General features: G+C 40.7%; 1 protein-coding gene across 1 annotated transcript; it reads right to left on the bottom strand.

Annotated features, from left to right (window-relative positions):
- Positions 1–570: 570 nt before the first annotated feature.
- LOC146488221 (uncharacterized) lies at positions 571–17,577 on the bottom strand. The gene is made up of 10 exons (XM_085122365.1): positions 17,510–17,577; positions 17,205–17,271; positions 16,907–16,972; positions 15,924–15,993; positions 15,299–15,415; positions 14,496–14,657; positions 14,311–14,388; positions 12,968–13,035; positions 12,555–12,648; positions 571–2,889 (listed from the first exon to the last, which is right to left on the bottom strand). The coding sequence occupies exons 5-10, from the start codon at positions 15,387–15,389 to the stop codon at positions 692–694; spliced, it is 2,691 nt and encodes an 896-aa protein (XP_084978491.1). The 5' UTR covers positions 15,390–15,415; positions 15,924–15,993; positions 16,907–16,972; positions 17,205–17,271; positions 17,510–17,577; the 3' UTR covers positions 571–691.
- Between the last annotated feature and the right edge of the window lie 280 nt (positions 17,578–17,857).

The raw sequence follows: 17,857 nt of genomic DNA, 5'->3' as shown, positions 1-17,857 counted from the left end.
TAATAGGCGTTGCCGAGGTTCCCATAGGCCCTTCCTTCTCCACATCTATCGCCTACTTCTTTTGCTATTTTCAGATCCTTTTCATGGTACTCTATGGCCTTTTGGAAGTTGCCCAGGCTGTCATAGGCGTTGCCGAGGTTCCCATAGGCCCCTCCTTCTCCGCATCTATCGCCTACTTCTTTTGCTATTTTCAGATCCTTTTCATGGTACTCTATGGCCTTTTGGAAGTTGCCCAGGCTGTCATAAGCGTTGCCGAGGCTCCCATAGGCCCTCCCTTCCCCGCATCTATCGCCTACTTCTTTTGCAAGTTTCAGATGCCTTTCTTCGTACTCTATGGCCTTTTGCAAGTTGCCCAGGCTCATATAAGCGATGCCAAGGTTGCAATAGGCCTTTCCTTCTCCGCATCTATCGCCTTCTTCTTTTGCTATATTTAGATCCTTCTCATGGTACTCTAGGGCCTTTTGGAAGTTGCCCAGGCTGTGATAGGCGTTGCCGAGGCTCCCATAGACCTTCCCTTCTCTGCATCTATCGCCTACTTCTTTTGCAAGTTTCAGATGCCTTTCTTGGTACTCTATGGCCTTTTGGAAGTTGCCCAGGCTGTCATAGGCGTTGCCGAGGTTCCCATAGGCCTTCCCTTCTCCGCATCTATCGTCTACTTCTTTTGCTATTTTTAAATGCTTTTCATAGTACTCTAGGGCCTTTTGGAAGTTGCCCAGGCTGTGATAGGCGTTGCCGAGGCTCCCATAGACTTCCCTTCTCTGCATCTATCGCCTACTTCTTTTGCTATTTTTAGATGCTTTTCATGGTACTCTATGGCCTTTTGGAAGTTGCCCAGGCTCCGATAAACGATGCCAAGGTTGCCATAGGCCTGTCCTTCTCCCGATCTATCGCCTACTTCTTTTGCTATTTTCAGATCCTTTTCATGGTACTCTATGGCCTTTTGGAAGTTGCCCAGGCTGTCATAGGCGTTGCCGAGGTTCCCATAGGCCTTTCCTTCTCCGTATCTATCACCTGCTTCTTTTGCTATTTTCAGATGCTTTTCATGGTACTCTATGGCCTTTTGGAAGTTGCCCAGGCTGTCATAGGCGTTGCCGAGGTTCCCATAGGCCCCTCCTTCTCCGGATCTATCGCCTACTTCTTTTGCTATTTTTAGATCCTTTTCATGGTACTCTATGGCCTTTTGGAAGTTGCCCAGGCTGCCATAGGCGTTGCCGAGGTTCCCATAGGCCTTTCCTTCTCCGCATCTATCGCCTACTTCTTTTGCTATTTTCAGATGCTTTTCATGGTACTCTATGGCCTTTTGGAAGTTGCCCAGGCTGCCATAGGCGTTGCCGAGGTTCCCATAGGCCTTTCCTTCTCCGCATCTATCGCCTACTTCTTTTGCTATTTTTAGATGCTTTTCATGGTACTCTATGGCCTTTTGGAAGTTGCCCAGGCTGTCATAGGCGTTGCCGAGGTTCCCATAGGCCTTCCCTTCTCCGCATTTATCGCCTACTTCTTTTGCTATTTTCAGATGCTTTTCATGGTACTCTATGGCCTTTTGGAAGTTTCCCAGGCTGTCATAGGCGTTGCCGAGGTTCCCATAGGCCTTTCCTTCTCCGCATCTATCGCCTACTTCTTTTGCTATATTTAGATGCTTTTCATGGTACTCTATGGCCTTTTGGAAGTTGCCCAGGCTGTCATAGGCGTTGCCGAGGTTCCCATAGGTTCTTCCTTCTCCGCATCTATTGCCTACTTCTTTTGCTATTTTTAGATCCTTTTCATGGTACTCTATGGCCTTTTGGAAGTTGCGCAGGCTGTCATAGGCGTTGCCGAGGTTCCCATAGGCCTTCCCTTCTCCGCATTTATCGCCTACTTCTTTTGCTATTTTCAGATGCTTTTCATGGTACTCTATGGCCTTTTGGAAGTTTCCCAGGCTGTCATAGGCGTTGCCGAGGCTCCCATAGGCCTTTCCTTCTCCGCATCTATCGCCTACTTCTTTTGCTATATTTAGATGCTTTTCATGGTACTCTATGGCCTTTTGGAAGTTGCCCAGGCTGTCATAGGCGTTGCCGAGGTTCCCATAGGTTCTTCCTTCTCCGCATCTATTGCCTACTTCTTTTGCTATTTTTAGATCCTTTTCATGGTACTCTATGGCCTTTTGGAAGTTGCGCAGGCTGTCATAGGCGTTGCCGAGGTTCCCATAGGCCTTCCCTTCTCCGCATTTATCGCCTACTTCTTTTGCTATTTTCAGATGCTTTTCATGGTACTCTATGGCCTTTTGGAAGTTTCCCAGGCTGTCATAGGCGTTGCCGAGGCTCCCATAGGCCTTTCCTTCTCCGCATCTATCGCCTACTTCTTTTGCTATATTTAGATGCTTTTCATGGTACTCTATGGCCTTTTGGAAGTTGCCCAGGCTCCGATAAACGATGCCAAGGCTGTCATAGGCCTTTCCTTCTCCGGATCTGTTGCCTATTTCTTTTGCTATTTTCAGATGCTTTTCATGGTATTCTATGGCGTTTTGGAAATTGCCCAGGCTGTTATAGGCGTTGCCGAGGTTCCCATAGGCTCCTCCTTCTCCGACTCTATCGCCTACTTCTTTTGCTATTTTCAGATACTTTTCATGGCTCTCTATGGCCTTTGGGAAGCTGCCCAGGGTCAGATAAGCGTTGCTGAGTTTGCCATAAGCCTTCCCTTCTCCGGATCTATCGCCTAATTTTTTTGCTATTTTCAGTTGCTTTTCATGGTACTCTATGGCCTTTTGGAAGTTACCCAGGCTCTGATAAGCGTTTCCGAAGTTGCCCTGGTTGTGATTAGCGATGCCGAGGTTGCAATAGGCCTTTCGTTCCCCGGATCTATCGTCTTCAGAATCTTTCTTTCCAATCATTTTATGGAAGACTGCAGCGACGTCTGTAGAAATTTTTATAGAGGACATTCTTATTCTATGAATACATTTTAAACCCTCTTTACATGCCCACTTTATGACTGTTTGCATGTGCTCATTATCGAAATCACAAAATATAGCTCTAAAGAGGAGCAAACGATGTCCATTGTTTTGATATAAAAGATTTGTAAAGTTGATCTAAGTCCAGTAACATTTACGTGTATTCTTTAGGTATTTCTTGATATGTTGGAAAGTTTCGCTTGAAATGTTTTAGTATTGTAGGCCTGGAAGTTTTATATACACTTAATGTACAGGAAATGAAAACTTGGATTTTACAATAACTGTCCAAATTCCCGCGCGCTGATTGGCTCGTAACTATTGTCTATAAGAGTACAGACAATAAAAACGACGTCAGATGTAACGCGCGCGCTTTCTCAACGGAAAAAATAGCGAATTCCGCTCGTACTTTTTCCATGTTATTGTAAAAAACAAATCGACAGCAGTTTTTTATGATCTATACTCTTACACACTATAAAATGACGCCATGAAATGTCCAAAACTTGGCAGTGAAACCACTCGCCTGCGGCTCGTGGTTCCGCTTGAGTTTTGAACATTTTTTGACGTCATTTATGGTCTATAAGAGTATAGACCATCGAAAACTGCCGTCGATTTGTTAAGTATACAGATGGGTTCTATACCGTAAAATACCCCTATATCATCATGTCCAGAAATTTTACAGTAAGGCATTGGTCTCATTTACTTCCCCGGAAAGACCCCTTTACGGTAAGTACAAGGACTTATTAAGTACTTTTAAGAGCAATATGATCTGGTGGTGGTAGAAATGTTCAGGTCAGTATCGCTGATATTTTGATGAAGCATACAGTCTGTAGATAGTTTCCACAATTACTGCTTCCTTTGGTGAAAATATGGTGAAAATGACGACGTTTTGTAAAAACTTGAAAGGCTCGTGTATCAAATTTGAATTAGTGACGCACTTGAAGATAACATTTGGTTTCTAAGTATATTTGTTTTGAGCAAGTACAACTTAAAAAGGTAAATTAGGTAAAACTTAATTAGAAAACTTAGGTTAACCTTGCGAGTAAGACGCATTTAAAAGAAAAGGCTATAATTTGGGATTATTTCGTTTTTTCCTTGCCAATTTTTGCTTTTCTGTGCAGCTTTTTCCGATGTCATAAAAATTGCTTGAGTAATTAATTTTGAATCACGCAAAAGGCCTCGTATTAAACAACGTTTTAATCGAAAACCTGGCCTTTACACTGTAGACAATGGCCTGTCCTAACAATAAGTAAACGCGTAAAAGCAAGATATAACGTACTATGCGAAAATATGGTTTACCGGCGAGGATTCGAACTCCGGTCTTCTACGTTTAAGGCAGACGTGATAACCACTACACTACAGGCAAACCTACAGTAACAGCGGACGAAATAGCACAGCTTATTCTTATTACATCACTAAGATTACGTGATCTTAGTGATGTAATAAGTGATGGTGATAGTGGAATGGTACTTATTAGATTGTTCAATGAACTACACAATTTGCTTTCTGGTTGTGTTTTAGACGGAAAAAATTTCATAAATGTAATGTGTTTAAAGAAGCAGTTTTAGATCGCTTTGGATTACGATATTTGTTTCAACCTTCGTTATGAAGATATTAGCGAAGGCGACTGCGATTTTTCGTATCCATAGCAGTTAAGATAAGTCAGAGAGGAATTGTTGTTTTAAAGAAGGCGTTATAAGACTTACACCATATGTGAATTCTCTCCACTTGTGGTATATTTGTGTAAAGACTCGTTGAGTCCAATTGAACAAGGATTGTGTCTTGTGCAACGTTTGTCTGCTGAAGGGGTTTACCAATGAATGATGATAGGTTTTCTGTAGGTCAACCACACCTTGAAATCATGTACATAAACCGGCACAAGTCTACCGACTGAGGTCGGTTTATGTACATGTCGTGCTTCTTCAACTCTTTATTTGTAAAGGGAGGCTGATTTTCTCGTTAGGGCAACATATGCAGGCTTACAATTATGTTAATAGCTTTGGGCAGTTCAAATGTGCATTTCCAGACCACCGGTAACATAAAGCCTGTCAGCCACAACTGCAGCAGCCATACACGGGTAGTGTCGTATCCTCTTAATACATAAATTAGAGAAAGACACACAAGCCCAGAGAGAGACAAATTAGTGGACCATGTGCTTTCTCCTTTATTCTAATCCCATAATACTCGCTGTTTAGATTACTACTTCATGTAATAAATAAAATCTCTCCTTTTCTTAAAGGAAATAAAGAGTGACAGTCCTCTAAACCTAATCAGAAATAAAACGTTTATAAATGAATCTCAAAAGGATGAAGACTCTTACGTAACTAATGACTTAACAAGGTTAGTAAGTTCAAACAGTATCTTTTCTCTCAATGAGTTTCGTTAACAAATGCTTAATTATAAGTTCTATGGCTTTAACGACTTGGTAAACTCATCCGTGACTAGTTTACTATTCCATAACAGAGTCTTTGTATTTCTGTGGCAGTATCCTCTGTCTCTGAGGTCTTTCACACCTCGGTCTTGCAAGGGTACTAGGCACTGTTGCTTGATCAACTACAACATCTTTATGGAGTGGAACTGCCTCATTTTCATTTTTCACACTTACTCGTGTAAATGGTGTAATCCTGGTCAAAGGTATACTTGATGGTGTGGCGGGTGCCACTGATGTCAATTCACGTGTAGCTTGACTTGGTATTGTGGTAGGTACTGTAGGTGTATCTCCTACTATAGATTCGCCTGGAACAGCCCACGGCGTTTTGATTGCAAACGTAGGGGTCTCTGACACAAATATTTAATACATGGGAAGTATTTCTTGAGTACTGGGTCCCACCCTGGGATTCTACGACGACACTGTTGCCTGTCTTGCTTACAATTTGGAATGGTATTGGAGCAAATGGCGTGGAGAACGTATCCTTCTTCTCTTGCCTCACAAGTACTTGGTCACCAACTTGAACATCAGATGGTCTCGCATTCATGGACTTACCAGCATACGCTTTGGTCTCTGCTTTGACCTCTGCATCCCTGTCACGGGTTTCTAAGTCTGAACGATAATCAGCATGTAATTCTGGCAGCTTCCCCTTTATCTTCCGATTTAACAATAGTTCAGCAGGGCTTTTGCCGGTAGGCGCGTGATCCATTCCTCGGTACTTGGTCACATATCTTCTTAATTCCTTCTTCCAGTCCAACCTTTCAGCTTGAGCAATGCGAATTCTCCTGATTAAGGAGGAATTTTGCCTTTCAACTTCCCCATTAACCTAGGGCCATTTGGGTGTAGTCTTGGGATGCACAATTCCATTCTTCTTACAGTACTCCTTAAACTCTTCTGAGCGAAACTGTGGTCCATTGTCTGACTTGATAGTTGTGGGAAGACCCTGGCGACTAAAAATCTCTTCTAGGTTGTCGATTACTTTCACGGTGGTGGTGGATGTCATGATCGCATACTCATAGTAACGGCTATAGTAGTCAACAACAACTAGTATCGTGTGTCCAGATACCGGCGAAGCAACCGATTACTCAGCAGCTGTAACAGCATTGAATGGATATTTTCTTTCTAAAGTCAACTCTGCTTTTGCTCGGTTGAAATTTACCGACTCCAACAAAAGGAAGGTGAGACTGTTTTGCAGGTTGTAAATAGATTAAGAAAAGAAGGAAAGGACTGCAATTTTGGTGCAGACTTTGACAACCAGTTAAGAGATGCTGTCCTGTGCAAATGTAGGTCAAACTATGTGAGACGTAAATTGCTTGAGGAAAAGGAAGAGCTAACTCTTACCCACATATTAGAACTCGCAGGACTGTGTGAAAGTGTAGAGCACCAAATGTCTCAGCTCAGCATGAGTGAACCAAGTAAAGTAGATGCAAACAGGGTTTATAAGAAAGCTGGGAGACCCAAGAGCAAACAAAGGAGTAATGAGAACAAGGGCAGAGAAATTCATTGCTATCGTTGTGGGTCAACTGTTCATCTCGGGGGAGATTCAAAATGCCCTGCTAGAGGCCAAACTTGTAGAAAATTTAAAGGGAAAGACCATTTTGCTAGTGTCTTCAAAACCAAAGCAAAGAAACCAGGAGTTAACCAAATACAAGAAGAACCACAAGCCAATGGGGAGCGAGTTGATTATGCTTTCAGGGTTACTGATAGAGTCCAGTAAAACATGCTTAAGTTGTCTGTAGGTGGGGTAGAATTAGAGATGCTGGCAGACTCTGGAGCCACCAATAACATTGTCGATGAAAAAACTTGGGAACGATTGAAAGCTAAGATGATAAAGTGCAAGTCTGAAGCTGCCCCTGTTGACAGGAAACGATATGCTTATGTATCTAATAAGCCCCTCCCAGTGAAAGGTCGTTTGATGTGTGAAGTGGTGCTTGGCCAAGGAAAAGCTCAAGCTGAATTCCTAGTTATTAAAGGAAAGGGAGTACCACTCCTTGGCAAGGATACTGCAATGAAGTTGGGTGTGTTGAAAATAGGTTTCTACATCGCTACGGTTGTTAAAACCAAGCAGATACTGCAGCAAAAATTCCAAGAAGTGTTTAGTGGGATTGGAAAGCTGAAATCTAAACAAGAAAAATTACACATAAACCTAGAAGTGAAACCAGTATCCCAGCCGCTGAGGCGAGCCCCCTTCAATTTGCAAGATAGGGTGGCAAGAAAGGTTCAAGAATTGTTAGAATGGGACATCATAGAAGAGGCCGATGCGCCAACACCATGGGTGAATCCAGTAGTAATCATTCCGAAGACGGACGGCGATATTCGTCTCTGCATCGATATGAGGAGAGCAAATGAAGCAATAATACGGGGTCGATACCCCATACCAACCGTTGATGAGTTGCTGCAGATGAATGGTTCCAAAGTTTTCAGCAAGTTATATTTAAAGGGGGGATATCACCAGCTGGAACTTAGTCCCAAGTCAAGCCAGATAACCACCTTCGTGACGCACCAAGGCTTGTACAGGTACAAGCGGCTTTTGTTTGGTGTGAGTTCAGCAAGTGATCAGTACCAACATGAGATATCTGCCGCTTTGTCCGGAATAGAGGGAGTCGACAATATCTCTGACGACATCATTGTACATAGCCCAGACCAGACAACTCATGAACAGCGCCTTCACAAAACTATGGAACATCTCAGACAGCATGGTTTGACCCTCAATGTTGTCAAATGCCTGTTTAATGTGGACAGACTGGTTTATATGGGCATTCTCCTCTCTAAAAAAGGAATTGGCCCGACAGAGGAAAGAGGTAGAGCTCTGCAAGAGACAAGATAGCCAGCAACTGTCAGTGAAGTGCGAAGCTTCCTTGGATTGGCTAATTACAGCAGCAGATTTATTCCCCATTTTGTAACACTCTCAGAACCACTGAGGAAACTTATCAGGAAAGATGTCTCATTCCATTTTAGAGCCGAGCAAAAGGCTGCTTTTGAATCATTGAAGCAAAGCATGGCTGAAGCAGGAACACTGGCATACTTCGACAAGAATGCACCAAGCAAAATCATCGCAGACGCAAGTCCTGTTGGCCTTGGAGCCGTGTTAGTGCAAAGCCAGGATGGAGCATGGGTGCTAATTTGCTATGCAAGCCGCAGCCTCACATCGTGTGAACGCAAATACTCCCAGACCGAAAAGGAGGCCCTTGCTCTTGTTTGGGTATGCGAGAGATTCCATGCATACATCTATGGAATGAGGTTTGATCTGGTAACCGACCACAAACCGTTGGAAGTCATCTATGGTCCCCGTTCCAAACCCTCAGCCCGAATTGAACGATGGGTAATCCGTCTACAACCGTTCGACTTCCGTATTGTGTATGCTCCAGGGCAAATTAACATAGCTGACCCTCTCTCCCGTGAACAAAGCAACGAGTTATGAACATGGAGCAGAAGAATATGTCCGATTTGCAGCCATCAGTGCTACAACCGCAGCCCTAACTACAAGAGAAGTTGAAGAAGCATCTGCAGTGGACGAAGAGTTGATAGTTCTGAGAGAAGCAATTAAAACTGGTCGATTTGAGAAATGCAAGGCTTATTCACCGGCTGCAGGTGAAGTGTGTGTGATCAGGCAACTAGTCCTAAGAGGTATCCGTATTGTACTGCCGAGCAAGCCAAGGTCTCAAGCAATTGCCGTAGCCTACGAGGGACACTTGGGAATCGTAAGAACAAAGCAAAACTTGAGAAGCAAGGTATGGTGGCCTTGTAGATAAGGCAGCAGAGAAATTTTGCAAGTCTTGTTATGGATGTCATCTGGTGGCACGTCCAGACCCACTGGAGCCATTGAGGTCCACAACATTACCAGAGGGTAATACACAACAGGTAGCTTTTACTTCCACTGTACTTGCTCCGGACGTTTGGATAACCTTTTCTGGCGGCCAGCATTTACGAACTACAATCCATTCAATAATTATCTTCTCCTCTGTTTACTAGAGCAGCTGGGTTATCTTGGATGGGGACATGCCTCCATGGAAGCTCAGACTAAGCACCACTGTTCTGCAACCAACTCTGCACAAATTGTTTATATTGGCCTCCACCACTGATACAAAAAAGAACCACGGTGCTGTTTAGCCACCCGCTGAATGCTGCAACAGGCAATCCCTGAAGGGTTTAGCGATTGACTCCAGTCGGTGAATTATTAAACCCTGCTCTGCCAAAAACAGCTGGGAGATTACAAATTCGTGCCTAACAACTACATATACTTCTGAACCTACACAATGCTCACGTGCATGCCCTGCAACTAAATTGGCTGACTGTGTCTTATATGTTACGTTCACGGACTGAATGAAATTTACGGATCGTAAACGATATACCCATCTGAGACAGACCAGGACAGTGAAACATTCTAAGTCCCCTTACAGAGATGCAATTTACGAACATAAAGTCTTCTTTATAGACTGTCTGTGAAATTTACAGACCGAAGAAACTGTACGAACAGAAAATATAGTGCCACGGGTTGTTAAAGTGCGATTCTATTAGACAACCCTCCATAATCATCATCAAGTGAGCAAATAACACTTTCTCCCTGGCCTATTTATCGGACCAGACAGAAGTGTGATGTTTTATGGAACAGAAATGAAATAAAAAAAAAATGAAACGTAATTTTGCCAAACGCACTTCCTTAACACTTCATTTACCTCGCCTTTGACGAAATCATAGCATAGTAGAAGCTTTCATGACAGCCACCTGGATATTACCGATTGCAAACGTCAGGGAGTGACTTGAAAGCTATGCTAAATTTTGAAAGCACAGAGAGAGTACTACTTGATTGGCCAAAGAAGCTATGATATCCCATCCGGATTAGTGTAACATGACCAGCCTCTGTCTTCGCAAGTTGCTTTCAGATATTTATCTGATCATTTTCCTCTATATTTTCCTGCCATGTGGCCATTCGTTCTATCAGCAATACCCGCTCAGCACTCTTACACTAAAATAATAAATAACTAGAAGACGATGCCAGTTTACTCGTTGGTCGGAGCGATGTAGGCTCACTTTAGACTGAACCTTAACCAGGTCTTGCACCACAGCGAGAACTTAGACGTGGCTCCAGGTGTACATCTCCAGAGACGTCTTGGTAAATGCCAAAATCAATGATACCACAGTGAGTGAGTTTTGTGTGAGATGGTAGAGGATCATAAGTTAAGTGAATAAAGATGGAGGTAGCAACAGGTTCCATGAACAAGAAAAAGTTCCGCAGGCGTTTTTCTGGTCCTGCGTTCTCCTAGGTGTCTTGCTTTGGCTGTCAGCAATGGCTATCCTCCTCGAACACCGAAGACCAAGATCATCATCGGAATATAAAACTGTACTCTGATCACGACAATCTTGTTGAGTAATAACGTTTCTTGATCTTTTTATAATATTTTAGCCTAATTGTTTTAAAGACGTTAGGGTACTTCATAATCGTCTACGTTAAACTCGGCTTGTGTCGATTTCCTATCTGTGCTATTCCTAGTATCTAGGAACTTGAAATACGCATATTTCCAGAATCTTTCCCTTTAAAGTTCTCATATATTTTGCATTTTCAAACCATCATTTTTTTTTTAGCTCAAAACCCCGGTTTTTTGGAGGATCGCGTTTTTGTTTATAAAAACCAGATGGCACGCGAACAACAGGGTACCTTTAGGAATTCCTGTAGGACTAGAATCATTTAGCCAAAATCTACTGTTTTCTAAAGAATAAGATACTATTGATAAAGTATGAATCTCAAGTCAGAATTCAAGGCATATTCTTATTCCTTATTATAAAAATTTTCCTTCAGTTGTTAGTTTACAAAAAAAATTGTATCCGGTTTTTTTTTGGGTTTACAATATACTTTTGTTGTCCGCGTTATGCGTCTACTATTGAATGAGCAAGAACCTCCTAATATCGACCTAAACGGACAGCAAACCTTATGTAGTTCCTTTCGCAGTGTTTTTGGTTATTCAGATTGATTGAAGAACGAGATCGAAATCCTTGTAAGGCCGCAGAATTTAATATGGTGTAAAAAGGACTATTTGCTCAATTTGGTAACCTGAAAACATCTTTTACGACAGTAAACGCTGGTGAGAAAAGTACTGCTTTTGTCGATGATTGATATGTTATCCAAAGTAATTTAGCTGATATAAAAACATTTCTCTTGTGTCTTTTTGCGATCTGTTCATGTGTTTTTCTTTGGCACGTACTTCCTTTACCTCATAAAGAACACGGTACTTTGAACGGGTATCAGATCAAATCTTTATAAGTTATAAGTAGATGTTGTTTTTCGAGAAATAAGGCTAGAAGGAAGCATTTATCGATATCAGAGTGGGAAGCTTAAAATTCCTGTCAGCAAGTTTAATTCCATGTGCCTATCTCTCTTTCTCTCATTTTGAGACATAGAGAATGGGAAGTCACTAGACTCCAAGTTAGGTGCAATGGTAATTTTCCCTTCCCTTCCCTCCCTATTCCCATTTTTGGTGTATAAGACTTGCGTGATAACTTATGACCACGAGCGACGAACAAAAGCAGTTTTGAATACTTAAATACTAAAGTTTTTTCAGTAGCCAGAAAGCTTGTGAAAAAATTATATTAAGTGAAAATTAGGTGAGACGAATTCCCCATGAAAACAAATGGCGCATTGAAAAACTCATTAAAGAAATGTCTGTTTATTGTGGTGCCCCTTTAAGCTGCGGATTTGTTAATTTTGGGTTTTGTTGAATTGTTTTTGATAAAAATTTCCCTGATCCATGGGTGCTAGTATTAAATTTCTGCCCGCGTGCCTTCTAGTATTAAATCTCTGCTCGCGTGACATTCATGTGAAACCATCAACGTCAAATCGGTGATACATTCGATGGCAATCGGGCCATTTAGATGCATTTACTCAAAGGTTTGCTTTCATTTTCTAATAAATCGATGCAGAGTCAAGCTATAGAACGCCATTTTAGGAAATTCTAAGTTACAGCGCATAGAAATGTTAGCACCAAAATTTGGTTGCGGATAAATGTAAATTATAGGCTGTCTTGGGTATAAAATTACTTTTTATGTTTAAAAAATCCCCGTTAGAAAAAGAAAGCTCAAAGAAACTACTACACATGTAATTTCAGTTTTCGTCACTCTTTCTAGTTTGATACACGAGCCTTTCAAATAATTCAAATTTCCGTTCATCAGTATCCTGTGTTTTCCTAATAGCTTATAAGACATTACATTCACCTGAATCTTCCTCTCCGCCTGTATCTCGCAGCTTGTTCCTTTCATTGACAGATCTCCTCCTTAGTACCACCAATTTCTGGTTATCCTTGTCAATCTTACATTAGTCAGGATTTACAACTCGCCTGTTGCAAAAGATATCAAAAGCTTTAAAATCCTTCAAACTGGAGGACAGGTCTCTTGGAACATGTGTGTTTTAAAATTCTTGGCTTTTTTTCTTTTATGTTTCTCTCTCTTTTAATGTTCATGGGGAATTTAAGGGCAACAACAAAATTGAAATTATCATGAAGACTTATGATTATTTTTTTCTTATGAGCCTTAAACGAGAAGGTGCATACAAAAGCAAGAGGGAAGGACTATCGTAAAGTTTGAACAAGACAAATCTTTTCCATGAACGCATCTGTAATGAAGGATACTGCCAATCCCTTTTCACACCACGTGATGGCTTCCTCAAACTGATTCAGCTGAAAACATGCACTTGCTCCTAGTAAAAAAAATGTAAGTCCGGCATCATTTTTGGCTTATTTAACTGAATAGCCGGATAGTAGCTCAGATAGATAAGGTGATTAGTTTATAAACAAACTGTGGCTCTGCATTAGTTGGTAATGGAAACGACTGTTTGTTATATCAACATAGTTGAAAAGGTAATTTGGCAGCCATCAATAGATTCGAGTGCTGACGTATCGAGCGTTATCACTTCTGTCTGAGCAAACCAAGGAATTTTGGTTGTATGTGGTCTATTTAGCGAGCAGTGGAACTACGCTATTGGTGGGGAGTTATGGTATCGTGAAAAAACAAGAATAGATTAGTCGAATGAAAACCGTTCGTTGATTCTGTGGGGATTAAGAGTGCCGATTTGAAAGGTGAAATTTTGTTCTAAGCTTTCCGGCTTTCTGTGTAACCAAATAAATGCTACAGACGGCCATGTTTTTGTAAGGTTAAAGTGTCAAGCGACGGGTTTGGATGCATCTTTGCCAGCATTGAAGTCGGTCTATCAGTCTCCTCTTTGTCTCACCAATGTATAACCTTGCGTTTGACGCCATTGATAACCGATTAGCAGAGGTGCATGTAAACGATCAGTGATTGCGTCCCGAAATTTTATCGACGTTGTGAATAAAAGGGAAATGACAAAGATGCATCCCAACCAGTCTTTCGACAACACCCTATCGTACCAACTTGGTAGAGAGTGACATTATGTTTTTAATGTTTTTTTTTTAATATTGTTACTTTCCGAGGGGTCGCTTTCTTCGAACTTTAGAAACAAAAGAATTAAAACACACTTAGGAAAATTTATGGTGTTTAGTTTGGATGCCATTTTACTAATGTGGGCTACAACACCGGTCATTTTGTAAGTAATATTAATTTCATTAGCACAGCTGTTGTTTCCAGATGATCTCTTGGTTAGGTTACTGTGCCTCCTGGTTTCAGACTCCTTCTACTCCTTGCCCTTTAAACTGTTGGTCTAATCAGAGCGACCCACCGACACTTAATTTTGAGACTACAACGACCGTCTTATTCAAAATAAAAGTTGGAAATTCATAAAGTTGAGGTCAAAGTACAAAATCTGTTGTGTGTAAAGTCCATAAAAACAGTATTAAATCAGGACCTTAGCAACTTTCCCTAATCTGCATATGCATAGGAAACTAGGTAACGTGTTTTTCAAATGAATCTAAAAATAGCGATGTACCCAATTTAAACTGTCACAGTAAAGCTCTCCCAGTCTCGATAAAAATGGACATCTATTTTTATTAACTCGTACCTGTAAATATCGCTTTCAAATAAGATGGCTGTAAGGAACAAGCAACTTTTGCATCAGTGAAGGAATCAGTATAGTTCCCTGAGAAAGAATAAAGTTTAAGGAGAAAGCTAGCATATTGATGCGGGTTCGATTGAAGAACTCTTTGATATTTTGATAAACCAATTTAAGTTAACAAAACTTCTCACCCAAACAAAAGTAAGCTTTTGCCCTGTTGCTGTATAGTTGGGCTTTCAGTTCCTCATTCTTGCAGTTTACGTTAATTCCTTCCGTGTAGAAGTAGATGGCGTTGTTGAAATCATTCTGTCTGTAGCTGTCATTACCCTCATTTTTGTAAACCTCTGCTATGGCTAAAATGAAGTAATTAAAGAAGATTTCTTTTAGCTATTTTAGCTATATAGAGTAAGGTCCAGTTGTATGTAAGCCCTTGACTTAAATGACCTCCATAGCGTTCAGAGGAGGTGAAAAGGACTTAGAACAGTACTTCAAAACAGGAATATAATCACTTCCGACCGTATGATAACGCAAGCTACTGACTTTTTATTTTACATATTGTTCGTGTTAATATGCTTTTTTTGTATGGAAAATGTGTATCTAAAATAAATTAAAGATTATGAACATGACAGAATACGGCAAAGGATTGAATGAAGTCGGAACTCTTTAGGCCCCTGTGAACGCTTTCAAGATTGAAGAACTCTAAATAATTGCACTAGGATTATTATTGGCCTCAAACATTTCCCTAAAGGGAAAGTCTACTGCGCAATGGCATTTTTGTTGTGAACGCTGGATGAATTCCTGCACGTGTAATGAATATCTACTTTTAATGGGCTGGGACGAGTCGTCCCAACCTTCCTCGGTTTTGGTAATCCAAAATGGCGGCAGTAATTAACACACAACACGTATAGCGGGCTACATTAAAGAAGGATACGAACTGTGTCCCCTTCATACATTGATGTTTTGTGGGAAAAGAAAGTGAAACTTTACTTCCCACCTTTTAAAGTGTCGTCATCAAAATCCAATATTTCCTCTCCAGCTGGTGTGACGTCACTTTCATTTGCAGCAGTCATTTGACTCTGCGCCATGAATTCTGGGAATTCGGCCTAAAAACCTAATGGATGAAATTTTGTTATGTTGACGTTTTGCTAATTCCGTGCTGGCGCGTGTGTGGATTGCGTTTTGCTTGCTTATTTTACATTTTGCGTGCGTTTTTTTTGCGTTTCACCGCATAATCTTTACCTAAAAAAGTAAACCGTTTAATTTGTAGAATACTAGAAATAAGTGCCTCGCAAAACCTCACGAAGCTAGGGCTGGGTGGACAGTTGATTTGAAGTGAAGAAATGTGCTAAGGCAGCTAGAAATTATGAATTGTCTCGTTCTTTGTGACAGTGATTAGGAGGATAGTGTGCCCTTTAAATAGCCCAACCCCTGTGCAAGTTGTGTGATCACACCCACTCTGTGCGATGTCATCCCCACAGACTGTAATTAGCAGGACTAGCTTGTAACAGCCAGGTTACTGCTATCTCCTCTAAGTTTAAACGACTAAGAAAATCTCTTATTAGACTTACAATAATAGGCTATGGGTCGTGAATTCTATCGCTGGAATACAAATTGCTCACCGACGTTTGCCATCAAAACCACTTCTTCGTGTTCGTCCGATAGAGCCCCTAACAAATGAAAGTAACAGTCCTGAAACTGGGAAATCCCAAAATGAGTTTTAATTTTATTCACTTAATACAAACTGTCGTCCCGGTAAATTTGACATTAAGCAAATGATTTATCATCAGATCACTATATCAAGAAAATTTACCCAATTAGGCGCAAGTGTAAATTGTTTAAAACGAATGAATTTCAACGGCTTTCGGACGATCAAACTCCGAGTACTACTTCTAATGGACAAGCAATGAAAAAATAGTGGAAAGTCATGATTAACGCCATTACAGCCTCTGACAATAACAATCCTGTAAGCTGTAATTTTAGTTGATATGAATAAAATGCAGGGACTAGCCAATCTTCCACTCCTTGTTCGACATCTGACGAGCATGATGTCGAAATCAGGCAAGATGGCGAGTAAAAGCTTACTGGTGATCAGTGACGTGTTTTATTTAAGATTGGCTTTAAAAATGGCTGAAAGGGATGTACACCTTCACAGTTTTTTTTTATGTGAATGACATCCCAAGAAAAGTAATTAAACCGTTGAGTTTTTGAACGTTCAAACTTGGGCAGCCCTTTGAAGATTTACTGTTTTTCTTTTCTTTTTTTTTTATACAGTTACCCTTGAAAGTGAAATCTATCTGCTTTTCTTTCCTGTACTTTGCTTTCAGCGGGGTATCTCCCGCACGATGACGGTCCAATCATAACTACTGGTGCTATGCGTATGACTTAGCTTAAGCGCTACCGAGTTAGGGGCTAAACCATCAAACAATAACGGGCATGGTGTTGTGAAAAAAAGAATGGAAAACCTTCGTCGATTGTTTGTTTTATTGCCCTGTGTCCGTACTCAGTAACTGGGTTTTCCAAAACGTTATGAATGAACGAGGTATTTAGTCTACGAGGTTTGCTCTTGTTACAAATTTCTCATTTAAATATATGAATAACTCACCAACGCTAGTTCCAAAAAACTCTTCTTCGTATTTGTCAGTTGGGTTTTCAGTAAACAGTAACCATCCTGCGACAGGGAAATTATTCAATTAGGTTTTATTTTATTCTCTTACATAAACTATCGACCATTGTCATTTAACAACCGGCTCTCCATAATTAAGACAAAATGACTTATTCAGAGCACCAGAATTTACTCAGAAAATTAAGTACATGCTTTGAGAGGAGGCGGATAATTTCAATGTAATCTATAATTATTGTCCTTAGCGCAATTTATTATCGTCATAATACTAAACACTTACCAAGGCTAGCTGTGAAAAACTCTCCTTCTTGTTCTCCAGGTGGGATTAAACAAAAACAATAACAATCCTGCAATAGAGGAATTTCGCACACTGAAAATAAACCTAACGAATTTAAATTTCATAACCAACGCATCATTGCCGTGTACATGGGATTTTATTAAGACAAAATGACTTGCTCAGAACGACGAAATTTACTCACAAAAGGCAAATGATTGAAGCCAAGCTTTGAGAGAAATTAAGTGTAACTGATGCGTCAAAATTCTCCAAAGCACAATTTATGAGACCTGACAGCATAAATAACGTACCGATGTTAGCTGACAAAACAGCTTGTAAGTATTTCTTCAAGGAAGTTATCAAAAACCTTTAATAATCCTGCAAAAGAAAATTAATGTATCACATCACTGAGATTTACCACTTGAACTTCCAAAGAGAAGGGGAGGGGAAGGTGAGAAAGGGAAGTGGTGAATTAAATGTGAATCCTCCCTTTCAACGTTTCTACAAACTGTTTTTAGCAACTTTTATGTTTTCTCTCCCTGCCCTCAGAACCAAAGCCCTTGGTGCTGGCTTGCCTGAGCTCTGTTTAGTTTTCAACAATAACGCAATAAAAAAATTGGACTAACTTTGTCTATTGTAATCATGTTTTAATAGCCGGG

This window comes from Pavona decussata, unplaced genomic scaffold (genome assembly GCF_977016875.1).
Source record: "Pavona decussata unplaced genomic scaffold, jaPavDecu1.1 SCAFFOLD_11, whole genome shotgun sequence".
Classification (NCBI taxonomy): Eukaryota; Metazoa; Cnidaria; class Anthozoa; order Scleractinia; family Agariciidae; genus Pavona; species Pavona decussata.
Note: the sequence above shows the minus strand (reverse complement) of the source record. Positions and strands in the feature narration are given on the sequence as shown.

What these genes read in the sequence shown, in the direction of transcription:
- LOC146488221 (XM_085122365.1), bottom strand. Translation starts at nt 15,389, where the DNA reads ATGGCGCAGAGTCAAATGACTGCTGCAAATGAAAGTGACGTCACACCA. An exon ending in AAAAGCTTACTTTTGTTTGG is followed by an intron (nt 14,389 to 14,495) that starts GTGAGAAGTTTT and finishes ATTCTTTCTCAG; the next exon opens with GGAACTATACTGATTCCTTC. An exon ending in TTTGAAAGCGATATTTACAG is followed by an intron (nt 13,036 to 14,310) that starts GTACGAGTTAAT and finishes TTTTTTTACTAG; the next exon opens with GAGCAAGTGCATGTTTTCAG.